General features: G+C 40.4%; 1 protein-coding gene across 10 annotated transcripts in view; it reads left to right on the top strand.

Annotated features, from left to right (window-relative positions):
- The window catches only part of MRTFB (myocardin related transcription factor B), a 209,386-nt gene that overhangs the window by 128,706 nt on the left and 64,576 nt on the right, over nucleotides 1-16,104 (top strand). The window contains exon 1 of one of the 10 annotated variants that reach the window (XM_081257992.1): nucleotides 3,801-4,165. The exons of the other annotated variants lie outside the window; for them this stretch is intronic. Within the exon in view, the coding sequence (XP_081114118.1) occupies nucleotides 4,045-4,165 (121 nt within the window). The 5' untranslated portion in view covers nucleotides 3,801-4,044. Of the gene's footprint in view, nucleotides 1-3,800; nucleotides 4,166-16,104 lie in introns of those variants that run through there. 10 annotated transcript variants of the gene reach the window in all.

The raw sequence follows: 16,104 nt of genomic DNA, 5'->3' as shown, positions 1-16,104 counted from the left end.
TACAGTAGGATGTGCCACTAATAAATGTAGAAGGAATGATAGAATTTTCAAAATCATCATTTGGAGTCATTCTAGTAATAAATAACTCAGCCCCATGAAATAATTAATTACAAGGAGAAAAATTAACTTTGCAGTGAAGAAACCTGGTCAATACCATTTTAATAAATTAAAATAAACATCATCAGCTATGAGACAAATTGAATTTGTGCACCACCTGATGGGATGCAAAGAACACATTACATTGCTTCTGTGGTATTCCTGCCAAAAATATTCCTGCCACGACTGGTATGTAATCATGAAGACACATCAAACAAACTCAAACTGAGAATAATTCTACCGAGTAACCAGCCTCTAATCTTCAAAAGTCAAGGAAAGAAATATCAAGAAAGACTGAGGAACTAACTGTTCAAGATGGAAGAAAACTAAAGAGACTTGAAAACTCAGTGCCATATGTGATTCTGGTTTGGGTCCTTCTGCTATAAAGGATGTTGTCGGGACAACTGGTAGAACTTGAATGGAGTCTGTGGATTAGGTGGCAGTGATATATCAGTGTTAATTTCATGATATTGATGGTCATATTGCGGTTATGTGGGAGAATAGCCTTGTTTGTAGGAACTATAAACCAGAGCACTTAGGGTAGAGAGGTATCGTGTCAGAGCCTTCTCGCAGATGGTTCAGGGGAAAAAGGCTTTTTGAATTTGAAATTATTTCAGAATTTTTAAAATAGCAAAATAAATGTTCTTTTAGGCATATTCACCACTAGAGAAATTATTATTCCCTTTCAAAACTACAAAGGCAACACTTTTAACATAAATCTACAGCCAGAAAATATTTCCTTATTGAGATCTTTTATATTTATCAGAAACAAAAATAATAAGACTACAGAGGATCCTTAAAAGAGAATTGTATTACTTTTTAACATACTAAACACACACACACACACACACACACACGGCCAATAAAGATTTTTTTTTTTTTTTTTTTTGCGGTACGTGGGCCTCTCACTGTTGTGGCCTCTCCCATTGCGGAGCACAGGCTCCGGATGCGCAGGCTCTGCGGCCATGGCTCATGGGCCCAGCCGCTCCGTGGCATGTGGGACCCTCCCAGACCGGGGCACGAACCCATATCCCCTGCATCCGCAGGCGGACTCTCAACCACTGCGCCACCAGGGAAACCCCAATAAAGAATTTTTAAATGGGTGGTGTAGCTCTGTATCTACTTAGGTTTCTAAACTTGTGGCCAAAAAATTGGGTACAATTTTATAAACAACATCCTGAAAAGGAGAATGTTGGGGTTTATTGTTTTTGTTGTTCTTTTTGCAAAGCAATTAAAAATGTAGGCTCTGGAAACAAGCTGCCTGTTTGGAATCCTGGCCACCACTTATGAGATATTTGATCTCTGACAAAATATTTGATTTTCCTGTGCCTCAGTTTTCTCATCTGTAAATTAGGATAACAACACTGAACTCACAGGTCTGTCAACAGAATAAATGAGATAATATATGAAGAGCACTTAGATGGTGTTGTGCACTACAACTTTGTTTAGAGCACTGAACAAAGTTGGCTGCTGTTGTTATTATTTCAGGAAAAGTTAAATTGCTTTCATAAAAGCACTCTAGTATGATTATGTTGCCTTCTTTCTCCCTCACCAGGAGTAGAATTACCTGAAGGCAATGAAAGTAATGGTCTCTGCTCTTAAACCTGTCCCAAGATCAAACTAAAGCGTGGAGATGGAGCGTGTTTTAGAAGACAGCAGGCATTGCAATGCCATAGAAAAAAGACGTGGGCTTTGGAGAACTAAGATGTTGGTTGAATTCCAGATCTGCTGCTTACAAGCTCTGTGACTTTGGTCTTGGTCTGTAAAATATCTAGAATGTACAAATAATCATAGTGATTACAAAGGGCTATTAGGGGTTAAATGAGATAAACTTCGCAAAACTTTCTGCAGACCAACCCAAAGAATGTCCGCAGAAAATGATGGGGTTTTTTCTTACTCCTTTAAAGGTGTAGGAACAGTTAATTTAGAAGAATGGAGGCCTTAGGATCAGAAATAGTAGCAGAGCATTTGAGGGCATTTTTTGAGAAGTGTGTTAAGGTCGTCGCAGTGTGTTCCTGCAGGGGTTTAGACTACCAACGATGGACTTAAATTGCCTCAGAAGGAATTTCAGTTGACAAGAAGCATGTCATGTGTTGTGTAATCCCATTCTTGAGAGACGCTGGAGGAAGAGGATAGATAACTATCTTTCTAGAACAGCACAGATTTAGTGCACACCAGCCTTGGAACCAGGGACAAAGGAAAGAATCTTCATCCAGTCCCCATCTCTGTTATATGTTGAAGAGAATATTGATTTTTCTGGCTGGAAAAATATAAACCTTTCTTTATCCCGCAAAAGGATCATGTCACATGCACATTCAAAGTGTATGTGTGTATTTTCTTTTAAAGAGAAAATGTGCTTCCTTTAAAGAACACATAGCTGTTCATCTAAAAATTAGTGACTCTTTGTATGCTAACACCTATATACGGAATTAAAAAAAAAAAAAAAAGTCATGAAGAACCTAGGGGCAAAACGGGAATAAAGACACAGACCTACTTGAGAATGGACTTGAGGATATGGGGAGGGGGAAGGGTAAGCTGTAAAAAAAAATAAAAATAAAAATAAAAATAAAAATTAGTGACTCTTGGTCACTGACCTAGGACTTCTTTAGAACTCTGGGTATTATCAGAAGAGCTCTGAGTATTATCTTCTGCTTTCATTCATTCACTTAGTCATGCAACAGGTATTTGTTGAGAACTCCCTAATATTCCAGGCACTCTGTTAGATGTTGATTATTTTAAAAGTGAACAAAGCAAAAGCAGATCTCTCATGGAGGGGAGGATTCAGTCTCCTGCTCTTACAACCTCTGATGGGTTTTATGGGACCTCTTTGCAAAGGAGCATACTTCAAACCATGAAAATCAGATTCTTTTGGCTACAGCTATAGATAGATGTTTGGTGTGTATGAAAGCAGGCATTTCCACTTTGCCTGGAGTTGCCTTACCTGCAGATTTCCTTCAGGCAGCGTCCCTGTGCCTAGTGGGCAGCCAGTGACCTGGGGAAGCAGTGCCCGTTGATAGCTCACGTGAAATTAAACTTGGCTGCTTGCTGGTGGAACCTGTTATGAACTAGAAGCTCTCAGTATCTGCCTTTAATACAGGGGAGGAGATTTTCTTCCTTAGCACAGTCATGGCGATGTTAACTCTCTCAGCCGACTAGTGGCACAAAAGAAAACTGCCGCCCGGGTCTGCATTGGCGAAGGCTGAAAGCTGCAGTTATGGGCATTCCCTGTGACAGAGAGAACCGGCTGTGCCTGGGAGAGCCGGGAACGGCAAAAAGCACACCACGAAAGCAGTGTGGTGGTGACATGCTTCTGTTTTTATCCAGATATGCTAGTAACATGTTTATTCAGTGTGGTGCCTCTGCTGAGATAAGACCCTCTTCCTTCGGGTGCTTTAGACCGCCGTTTGTTTAGCTGGAGAACTTAATGAGTAATGGATGTGCTTGGCTGGCTGATAGAAAGTATTTCCACAGCCTGTGGCTGTGTTTATAGAAAGCCGGAGAGAGACCACAGGCAGCAATTTGTCTTCTTAGGTATCAGCAAAGTCTTGTCTTTTAACAACTAGAGGATTTATTTTTAACTGCTTGAGTCAGTGTTTGTCAGATGACGCGGACCATCAAACTGCAGATTGAAGTCCCCAGTGCGGGGGAAGCTGGGCTGGCTGGGAAAAGGGGTGGGATTTCAGCATCATCGTGCTTCCGTGCCTCTGCCTCCCAACGTGGGAGAGAGTTTCGGGCTTCCAGCAGCAGGAGTCGATTTGCAGGTCCAGCTGGCAACTAAAGGGTAACGGCTCCCTCAGCTGCTTAAAGGCATAATTGCCCAGTGATCGGGGTATTGTGAGGAGCCACCCAGGACCCAGGGACCAGAGGATCCCGGGCGCTGGCCTCTGCTGTTTGGCAGATTGAGCTTTTCTCTTGCTTGATGCTGTCTGTCTCCAGAAGCCTCTCACCATGATCGATAGCTCCAAGAAGCAGCAACAGGGCTTCCCGGAGATTTTAGCTGCTGGCGATTTCGAGCCACTAAAAGAAAAGGAATGCCTTGAAGGGAGCAACCAGAAAAGTCTCAAGGAAGGTCAGTCTGTCTGTGGACAGGGGCAGAGCTGCCAAATTCATACTCTCGTCAGCCAGGCTGAGCGTGTGTCTGCTTCCCATGCCGTGTGTCTGCTCTCCGTCCACTGCCTTACCTTATGCGCTCTAAGTTCTTTGAAATGAAAGCTTAATGCTGTTCTTGGTGGCTCTTTCTGAAGATTCATTAACTGACAGGACTCCAGGGGGGTAGCAGTAATTGATAGAGTAAGGGCACTTACGAGGCCAGTCCTCATTTCGGTGAAATCCTGCCAGGTTCGTTTTGTCGATTTTCTCATGTCCTCTAATTTTTTTGCTTCCCCCCACCTCACTTTAGGAGAGGCCATTTCCTTTTCAGTGTTATGCAGAACCCTGCTTCTTGTACATTGACGAACACGTAGTTCCAGGGAAATGATTTCTTTTTCCAATTAACATGTTTATGCTTTTTATTGTTTAAAAGCAGGAAGGTAGCTAGCTCTTTCTTAATTGTATCTTTAAATGATTGGTTCAATTGGTTATAATGCACATTGCACCATCACTTTGTTTTGTTTTTTAGGCACATTGCGTAGGTTTGTGGTTTTTTTAACAAAGCAAAGAGTAAGCTTAAGAATGCTGTCAGTGATTGTTAGTGGCCACCATGCAGGTACCTCCCTGACTGATTTAAGAAAATGTCCAAAGTTCTGGGCACTGCTGTCCTGTGTCCTGGTACACTGAAGTGTGGCAAGACCAGTGCCCAGTGTGCTTTACTACAGCAGCTGGAGACCAGGGACCACGGAGTAAGAAATTCAGAATCTTCAGAGAATAAGTTTTTTCTGAATTTGAGATATGAAAGTCACCCCTCTCGATGCTTGTTTAATTTGAAATTTGATTTTCTAGTGTTCTTTGGGGGGAAAACACCCCCACAATAACCATCAGCTGCCCCCTCACCTCTCCACTGGCTCTTCCTCATCTTCTGGAGACCCAGACAGTAAATATAGTTATCTGCCCAAGCAGCAGTTTGAGCTTCTTCCAAAATGATACTCCTTCTTTTCTTTTTCATACATTTAGAAAAAGAGAATGTGGTGACGGATTGTTGCATATTTGAACAATAAGAAGGAACGATAGTTGTTTTCTTATTGGAGATGAACTTCTTTTGGGTACTGGTTGAAAAAAACATGTAGATGGAAACAAAGGACACACAATGAAGTATCAATAGCTGCTGCCAGGAACCAGACGGCGGGGTTGCCCCCGCTCGTGCACTGCAGATCTTCTTGTAGACTCCAGTAAAATCAACACCGGTAGAGCTTCTAGGGCACGTTCTAGAGACTCACTGAGGAGAACTTAATTTTTTTTAATCATTAACTTAAAAGGGGGATTATCTGTGTATCATTGAAGTGAAGTTCTAGTGTTAAGCTCCTATTAACATCATAAATTTTTAACAATTTTTACGCTACTTGAAAAACTGGGAAAAGTGGAGGAGAATGCAATTGGAGAAATAAAAAGATGTTACAACAACAGTATGATAAGGCGTGTAGAGAGCAAGAATTAAAAATATAAAAACAGGGTAGGAGAATTATCAACAGGAACAGCAAAACTGCCTTGAGATGATTACATAATGTATCGATTCTTTCCCTAACAGTTGTGACCATGCTTTGAATTTATACATGTGCTGTAGTATAATGTCACAGAGCAAGAGCATGGACTCTGAAGTGAGATATACTTGGGATCAAATCCCATTTTCTAGCTCTGTGACCCTAGACAAGTTCACTGCTCTGAGCCTTAATTTCCTCCTTTGTACAATGAAGATAAACAATACCTACTTCATAGTGTCTTTATGAGATACCAAGTTTCATGCCAGTTTGCCATCCCTCTTCTTATTTTTTTAACCCTTTGTTACTTTTTCCATTTAAAATTTAATTTTTAAAATCTTGTGTATATTGACAAAGTAGAGAAGTATTTATATATCTTACTGTCATGTAAATTCATCAGTATAAAGAGGTGTACAGGGAGAGAACTTTGATATTTTTAAACACTCCACAGAAATGACTGGATGATAAAATTCATCTACCTCACCACAGTTGCACTGAACTAGGCTTCGCTTTCTATCTCAACAGACTGTATTTCTACTTATTTTTTGCTAGCGATAGGGCTGGGGGGGGAAGATTTCAAAGGTGATCTGTTACCTCAAAGGTAGTGACACCGAAAGAGGATTAAATCTGAATTTAATTAGAACAGAAAAAAATAGGAGAAATTTTGCAGAAAGCTACTTTTTCTCCTTGGTGTCCTCTGAAAATGACTACCTTCCTTTGCAGGGTTGAACTCCTGGAATTCTGTGTGTCACAGGCACTGCCTGCAGATGAGCACCAGCAGTGACCTTATCAGACTCGGGACAGGCCACTGCTGAGCTTCTTCTGCTGCTAGGTCCTGGGTCATATGCCAGTTTTATTAATCTGTGAAAGCTTATTGATACGGCAGCAATGTTCAAACACTAAGATGCCCCAGAGCCTAATTAGATCCTATGCTGTCTTGTCAAAAGACAAATTTCTGACTATTTAGTCATGTCTATGGTTTATGCCTCATGTGAAGGGATACTAATTTAAAATACTATCTTTCACATGAAGAATATTTGGTGTTCCACTCATTTGTGGCAGTGTCTGAATCAAAAGTTTTCAGGTCATGAAGGAAGGATAGATTTTGGTCCATTCCATTCTAACCGTAGTGACACGGCCGGGTCTCTGGCGTTTGTGATGGTGTCTGCTGCGAGGGGTGGGAGGTCTCTGCTTCTCAAGTAGTTGCTGTAGTTCTTGCTTATTTGGGGACATTTTAGAATGCCTGTTATTGTTGACAGTGCTAATTAGCTGAAATTATTATTAGGGGGAAAAACAGATTTTGTAAGCAGATAATCATAGGTTTCAAAATTTATGTGACACCTTAACAAGAAAATTTAGTAATACCTGTTGAAAATTTAAGGGAAAAATATTCCAAGTGTCAACCACCTGTGAATAGTTGTCACCACATACCAGAGAATTCTTTGGATAATAAAGCATATCTCCTCACAGTTTTGTTAATGCTTATATAAACTTTTTGATAAATACCAACCTACATATATAGTTGGAGAATTTAATTATTTTCTGCTTCAGGTGAGAAATAATAAATGTCATGAATTCTGATCAACTTCAAAATAGGACATTTTCCTTAGACTAGTTTCTTTTGTCAAAGCAGCAGTAGGGAATCTCACCTTTTGACTTATCCACAAAAGGTTTAGAACATTTTTTAATAGCGCTCATCACAGATGAGATTTAAATTTAATTTCTGGTTCTAACAACTAAAGGATATTACACATCACTGACTTGACAACTTAACAAATTAATAATCATGAAACTTGAGGGAAAAATCAAATAAATTGAGATGTTTAATTCAGATAAGTGGTTTAATATGAAGCGTTTTTGAGATAATGAGTCATAATGCCAGTGCTACCAGCTAGTTATATCCCATATTTATCAAAGACAAAATGGTAGCAAATCAATGTAAAGAGGAAAAATTGATGTTCAATATACAGAGCTCTCTAATGGTGAAAATGAAACACCAGAGAAAGAAAACTGGCTTGTGTATTAATTACTTTGACTAAATTACCTGCTCTGACAGACAGCCCCCAAACTCAGTGTTTTAACCAATCAAAGCACATTTCTCGCTCAAAACATAGTCCCAGGTGGGTTGGGCAGCTATCCTAGTCAGCCGTCCTCTAAGAAATGACTCGGGGATCTGGGCTCCTTTTATTGTGTGGCTCAGCTGTGGCTGGTGGGGAAAAGAGCTACTGCTTTGGGGAACCACATTCCCAATTCTGTCATAGACTGGCTAGTAACAGTTGCGACAAAGCATGTGGAAGTTTGTGGCAGACTGCATCACAGACAGCGGTGTGGATTAATGGGGTGCGCTGGGACATGGCTGTAGGAGATGTGTGTGTGGGAAAAATGCACATTTGTCTGAGACGTTCTGAGCAGTTCAACCTAGGGAAAATAGACTATAAATAAATACCTTTATTAAAGCACCAAAACTTTTCTAAGTGACAAATTATCTCATACATACTCTACCTGCACTGTCCATTAGCCTCATATGGCTGTTCAGATTTACATTTAAAATCATTAAAAATGAAGTAAAATTTTTAAAAATTTACCTCCTCAGCCACATTCTCCACATTTCAGTTACTCAGACGCCACACCTGGTTAGTGGCTTCTGTATGGAACCATGCAGATTATAAAACATTTCCATCACTGCTGGACGTTCTCTTGGAAAGCTGCTCACCCCAGCTTTGCAGGTCCAGAGTCTCTTAAAACCCAATCCCTGTGCCATTTCCTAAAGAAAGTCACCTGATCCTATCAGCCAAAAATAATTTCTTCTCTATCATATACTCCCAGTAACTTGCTCTGCATCTTTTTATGGCATGTCACCTTTTGCTACTGTGGTATGTGTCTGTACTGTCTTCACTATTAGATCATAATATTTCTTGGAGATACTGTCATTGTTTGGATGATTTTTATACCTCACTCCCAGTGTCCTGCATCTCAAAGACACATTACTATTATGCAATAAGTATTTGAAGAATATTATACCCCTCTCTGCCTTCTTAAACAATATAGTTTGAACTGTTACCTTCAGATATTATTTAAAATTCAATTATAAATTAATGGCTAACCCAAAACGTAATGCATTGGTGCCTTAAGTCATTGTTGAGGTGTATAAAACCATTTGCCCATGCACAGAATGATCCCTAGATCATTACTAGATTTCTAGAATCATTGTTTATTATTTGATTTTTGTCATCTGCCACGTTCGGCTGCTTTTCCCTTTTCTGGCCTGCTGCTTCTAATCTTCCAAGTAAGCAACAAATAAACAAAATGTAATAGTGGAATCCTGATTCTGTTGTTGATTCAACTAAAATTTATTGAGTCATACTGGGAGAAGCAGACAAATAAGCAGTTAAAATAGAGAATGCTACCGAGCCTTCTTCTATAAGTAAAGCACGTGAACTTTGCAGCATCTATTTTTATTTCTTTGGGAATTTCTTCTTTCTTTGTTTTCTGCCAGTGTTCTACATAATTAAAAGTGTTGTACAAGTGAGGTATTGCTAAATTAATGGTTTTTTTAAAGATAAATTTGAAGTGTAAGATACGGTCCTTAAAATAAATTCAAATAACATACAGGTATGAAGGAAAAAGTAGAAGATTCTTTTTCCCAGATGTAATTCAGTGTCTTTTAAAAATGGGTATATGCTGCCTTTGAGATGAAATTGTATAATTTAACTTTTTATTGGAAATCATTTTATTTGGCAGAAATTTGAGTGCTTCTCCACAGCATCATTCTAGAGGTTGTAAACCTCTATAAGCAATGGCATTCAAGGAGCTCACAGCCTGCAAAGTGGGAAACTGAATGATAATATAGAAGTTAAAATACACACACACACAAAAGAGATAGCAGAAGAAACCTCTGTGTGCTTTGGTCCAAATGAGTGAGGATCACGGACTGAGCGCCAGGTGTCTCTCTTGTGCTTCAGACCTGCACGGTCATCTACATCCCTGACGGCTCCAGTAGGCCCCTTACTTCTTCCCATGAAACACATTCCTCCAGGGTTTCCTGTCTCTCGGTCAGTGGCACCTCTGTCCCCCCATTAGCTCACGGCAGGAACCCAAAATGGGAGTGATCCCTGACACCTTCCTTGACCTTCTCCTCATAGCCTGTCACCAAATCTGGTTATCGAATCTGTCAATTCTACCTCAGAAATATTTCATTTCTCAACAGCACTGTTTCACCACAGCCCCACCCTTATCCAGGTCCCCTTCCTCAAATAGAATCTCAACAGGAATCTACTCAAGCAGAGAGAGAGCTGCCCAGCTGATCTCCGCCTACACTCTGGCCGCCTTCAGCAAGTGAGGCCCTGCCTCTGTGCTACTTCTCTCTCCCTCCGCAGCTGTTCTCTCCCAGAACGCCTCTCCCTGCCCACCCATCCCCACCCCATTGGCCCGAACAACTGCAGCTCATCCTTTGATCTGCATCATCATGCACAGTTGCTCTGACATTAGGATTGCACACAAGTTGTGTCACAAGTTCTCTGTTCTCCTTATGTTTTTGTGGGCAAATTGGCACATGTGTGTGTAGGTATACATATATAACATTGAACAACGTGGGAGTTAAGGGCGCCGGCCTCCCACCCCCCTGCCATGCGCAGTCAGAAATCTGAGTACTGCTCTCCCTGCCTCAGAAACAAAGGAATTGACAAATGACTCAACCAAGGGCAGGAAACCAAAACAGTTTGGGTAGAATCAGACCCTAATTCTTTTGACTCCACATATCGTGATCTCTAATCAAACACAAACTTTTCCCCCGCTTAGTTAAAAATGTGTAAAATGAAAATACAGGTACTGTATTTATTGAAAAAAAGTCCACATGTAAGTGGACCTGTGCATTTCAAAGCCGCGTTGTTCAAGAGTCAACTCTGTGTGTGTGTGTGTGTGTGTGTGTGTGTGTGTGTGTGTGTGTGTCCCATTCCTGAATCCACAAAATGGGAAGAAAAACCAAGATACTGAGCCAGGATCAAATGACCTCAAGAGAGTAGCATGTGCTTACTATTCTGGGAAAAACTGGAGGTAAATAATATTCCACTATTTTCCTGTTTCATCGTTAATTGTCTTTTTATTCAGAGAAGCTGCCTTAGGAATTTACACTAAGGCATTTCAGAATCTTTTAAACAACGTACATTTTCCCAATTTAGAGGGATTAGGAAAGAGCTTTAAGCTGTCAGCACAACGCACATATATGGAATCTAAAAAAAATGGTACTGATGAACCTAGTGGCAGGGCAGGAATAAAGACAGATGTAGAGAACAGACTTGAGGACACAGTGGGGAAGGGTAAGCTGGGACGAAGTGAGAGAGTGGCATGGACATATATACACTACCAAATGTAAAACTGATAGCTAGTGGGAAGCAGCTGCATAGCACAGGGAGATCAGCTCGGTGCTTTGTGACCACCTAGAGGGGTGGGATAGGGAGGGTGGGAGGGAGACACAAGAGGGAGGGGATATGGGGATATACGTATGCATATAGCTGATTCACTTTGTTGTACAACAGAAACTAACACAACACTGTAAAGCAATTATACTCCAATAAAGACTTAAAAAAAAAAAAGCTGTCAGCACCTCTGCCTATGGCTGCACACTGAAATTCTAATGCAGCAGTGAAACGTAGACTTTTTGATTACCCCCCAAATAAGAAAAATAAACATTATCTTCTTTTGGAAACATGGAAGGTTAAGAAATCTAGACATTCAGGTGTAGAACCAGCATGGTCCTACAGATTAAAAATTAATTGTCTGAAAAAAGAAATCAGGTTTTTTTTAAATCTCTTTACATTGCTGGTGATCAGGCATTAAGTGGATGATTTTACTTTTGCAGTGCCTATTATTTGTGTTATACTTCCATTTATTCCACTGTGTAATTTATTTCCACTGCTTTTTAACCAAGTGAGATTTTTTTAGATGCACATAGGTATGTATAATATCTTTCTGTATGTCTGCCACAGGCTAACGTTGTCCCTGCCATTCTGTACCAGGTCCCCTGGCTTGACATCACGTTGTCATACCATGAGAAGCATACCTAATTCATTCCAACTTTTGACAAAAAGGAGAGGGGAATTTGTGTGAAGGTATGATCAGTTTAAAGAAACATGCCCCATTTTTAGCAGCCTGTTTCCATGGAAACAGAAGCAGCAGCCAACCACAGAGTTATCAAAGTACCTGTAAATTTCCAAGGGCTGAGTGTTGAAAACATTGTCTTCCTGACCTCATGGTGCAGATTAATGCAGGAAACCTGCAGTGCATTAGCCTGAACTGCTAGCATTTTTAGTTTTGACTTCGTTTTTGCTCTTTACTTCGTAATAGGGGGTAAGTGCTGCATTCTTGACCGTGACCCCCCTACCAGCAAGGGACAGTGGTTTAGAATTCCAGTTTGTTATCACCTGCGTCTTCCTCCACACCCCTCACCCCAGTGGACTTCAAAGGATGCAGTAGACTTTCTGATATTGGATGAAAGGCAGTATTTCCTAGGTAGTCTAAGGCCTAACTTTCAAACACTGATTTGCGCAGTTTTTTTAAAATTAATGTTGTCTCTCCTTTTCCTAAGTGGAAAATAATCATAATATAAAAATTCCTGATCAGAATGCTCTTTGCGCTCGGTAGTATCAGAGGTTTAGATTTATGTGCATACTGTGTTAACTCTGCTTTTGCTTCAGACACGAGTGTTGACGGGAGTTTGCTTAATCAGTGCAGATAGCATGGCTCTTACAGGACAAACCGCCATTTTATCTTTGGCCTCTTTGCATTTCATTATTTTAAACTACTTGAAGAAGAACCTTATTTTATAATTGGCAAATTAGACCCCTGAAAATACAACCAAAAGTCTGTAATCTTCGGTTGCTACTTTTTATCATCTATGAGAGTGCTTAAGTGCTTATACGCTTCTCTAATGCAACCCAAATTTCACATTAACTGTAAATGGAGATGAAAAGAAATTACTGTCTACCAGTTTTTCACGCTCTTCTTTACTCCGTTGCCCTTAGTGTTCCCTTTTTCAGTCTTCTTTTACCCTTCAAAACAATATAATTAGATTTTGTCTTCTGTTCTACCACCAACATCAATTCAGAAATACCTGAAGCCTCCAATTCATACAACTAAGCAAGACAAGTGTTGGTTCTGTCCCATGATAATCACTTGCCCGTACAAAATCCTCTTGGTGATTTATTCTTAAATTTGGCTAGAATTCTTTTTCCTTAGAAAATAGTAACTCAGTTATATACTTGTAAGTACACCGTGCAAAATTAAGTAAAACATGTTTATTAAAACTCCTATATGGTGAGCATTGTAGAAGGTGCTAGAATATAAGGATGAGATCTAGAAGGGGAATTAGAGGCCCCCAAGAAACCAACAAAACCTAGAATTTGGTGTGACAAGGAATATGATATAATATATAGCTGTTATTGTAGTTATCAAATCCTTAAAAGATGAAGTCACCGTTGGTGGTTAATGGAATTATGATGGTGAGGGGGGCTAGCTAGCGATGGGGGGGAAATAAGAAATTTGATTATTGAGTAATTAGTTTCTTAAAGTCAGTTGCTCTGCCAACTGTTCCATTTTTTCTATTGAGGTAAAATTCACACAACATAAAATTAACCATTTTAAGTGAACGATTCAGGGGCGTCTAATGTATTCACAGTGTTGTGCAAGTACACCTCTACCTAGTTCCAAGACATTTTCATCAGCCCACGAAAAAACCCTGTAGCCATTAAGCAGTGACTTCCCCCCAGTTCCAGGTAGCCACCAATCTGAGCTCTGTCTCTGTGTATTTACCAATTCTGGATGTTTCACATCTATGGAATCATATATATGACGTTTTGCCATCTGGCTTCTTTCGCTTAGCGTAATGTTTTTCAAGTTCGTCCATGTTGTGGCTTATATAGTACTTGATTTCTTTATATGGCTGAATAATATTCCACTGTATGGATGGACCAGGATTTGTTTATTCATCTGTTGATGACATTTGGACTGTTCCACCTTTTGGCTGTTGTGAATAGTGCTGCTGTGAACATGGGTGTACATGTGTGTGTTTGAGTACCTGTTTTAACTTCTTTGCAGTTCACCTAGAAGTGGAATTGCTGGGCTGCAACTGTTCCTAACTAAAATTTTATATAATGAGCTTGAGAAAGAACTGCCAAATGTTCTAATTTTGTATCTTCTGGTCTTTTTCTCTGATGAAATGATATCGTTCACAGCCAGTGAGTGACTCGCCGTTTCCTAACTGACTTCTCTCCCCCAAGCTGTTGCCATTATTAGTTGGAGCATGTCAAGACAAAATAACCATGTTTCTCTTTTCAACTTGTTCTTCACAGTCTGCAATGATTACTTCAAACTCCTTCACTAGCCTCAAAACTGACGTTTCCTTCATTCATCTCACTTTGAAAAGATGACCTTTCTTCCTACTTCTCTGAGAAAATAAAAGCCATCATCTGGGAACTCTCTGGACGTCCCAGACTACATCTATAAACCTATCTGCAGCTGTATCCAATCCTCATTGCCTTCCTGTCATGATAGAGGAAGTGTCTCTTAACAAGGTTGTTCTTGTTTGCTCTGAATCCCCTCCCCTTCAAGGGATCTGCTACCTCTTATTCTCTCCCTTATTCTCATATTCATTCATTCCCATTCTCTCTCTTCTCTCCCCTCCCCTTTTCTCTCTCGCTCTTCATCGCTTGTAAACCTGTTCAAGTAATTTCCAACCTGAAGTTCCACACCCCTCAAGCTTTCACCTCTCGCCTACCTTCCTGGGCAACATCTTTTTTTTTTTTTTTTTTTTTTTTGTGGTACGCGGGCCTTTCACTGTTGTGGTCTCTTCCATTGCGGAGCACAGGCTCCGGACGCACAGGCTCAGCGGCCATGGCTCACGGGCCCAGCCGCTCCACAGCATGTGGGATCTTCCCGGACCGGGGCACGAACTCGTGTCCCCTGCATCGGCAGGCGGACTCTGAACCACTGCGCCACCAGGGAAGCCCCCTGGGCAACATCTTGAAAGCATTGTTTCCATTACTGTCATTCTTACTCTTACCCCTCCCTAACCTCTTCCAGCCTGATTTCCATCCATCACTCCAAAAAGCAGCTCCTTCATGTATTACAACAGCAGCATTGGACCCAGTTGGTCGTGACCCCTTTCTAGAAACACTTTTATACACACTCTCCAGGCTCCTCCTCCTCCTTAGGCAGCTTCCTCTCACTTCCTTTTTTGGACCTTCATCCCCTATCTGACCTATAAAAATGGGCTTTTAATTGTTGGATTTCCTAGGAACTTGGTCCTGTGCTTCTTCTTGCCTCCTCTTTCTATATTCTCTACCTTGGCAAACTCCCATAGCTTCAGATACTACATAAGTGACAACTTCCAAATTTTAGCCTCCTGCCAAGAGCTACCTTCTGAAATCTGGACCCATAGAGCCAGTTGTCGCTTTGACATCTCAGCTTCTAATTCAGACATGTCCAAGACTGAACTCCCTAAATGGCCATGATGTATTCTTTATTGACTCAGTGGTCCACCCACGTGCTTAAGCCAGAAACCCAGGCATCGTCTTTATCTTTTCTCCTTCAAACACAACATCCAGTCCCTCAGCACACAGTGTTGATTTTGTTCTAAGTATTTCTCAAATCTGTCTATTACATCTCTCAGCTGTGTTGGAATTGAAGAAAAAAGAATGAGAAGTCTTACGCTTATTAGGTTTCTGTCCTGGAACATGAGAAAAATTCTACCAAATTTATAAATAAGTATGTGGTTTACAAGAGAAAGCTTAACCTGAGCTTCTGACAACCACTGTAAATATCTCTGCATTCAGTCAAAAACCCAGCCCCATCACTCTCACTAATTCTTTTGATATCTATTGGTCCCTTACTGCTTAATAGTTATTTCAAATTTTACTATTACTTTGGCATAATATTGCTGATAGCCTTAGGTAAGAGTAAGTGATCTTTGTTTCTGAATTTAAAATTACCTTAAAGCATGATGATGTATATTATGGGGAAGGGATGAACAGAAAGGTCCTCTCTCTTGCCTTATAAGTGAGGATATAGATTGGTACAACCATTTGGATTGCAAAGGGTCCCTATCAAAATTTTCAGTGTGTGTGCGTGCGTGTGTGTGTGTGTATTTTGTGTGTGTGTGTGTGTGTATATATATCTTTAAGTGTTTATACATACACATACACACACATGATGACACAAAATGAAGATAATCACTGCAGCATTGTTAATAATAACAATAATAGCAGGAAATCTAGAAACTTAAATGTATATGATTGATACATCCATATGTTAGATACAGCCACTAAGATAGCCAGAAAGAAGAATGAGCTGGATTTCATGGGTGGTTTTTTTTTTAAGCAAATTA

The sequence above is a fragment of the Mesoplodon bidens genome, assembly GCF_964165515.1.
Source record: "Mesoplodon bidens genome assembly, chromosome: 15".
Classification (NCBI taxonomy): Eukaryota; Metazoa; Chordata; class Mammalia; order Artiodactyla; family Ziphiidae; genus Mesoplodon; species Mesoplodon bidens.
This window is presented reverse-complemented; position numbering and strand designations above follow the sequence as displayed.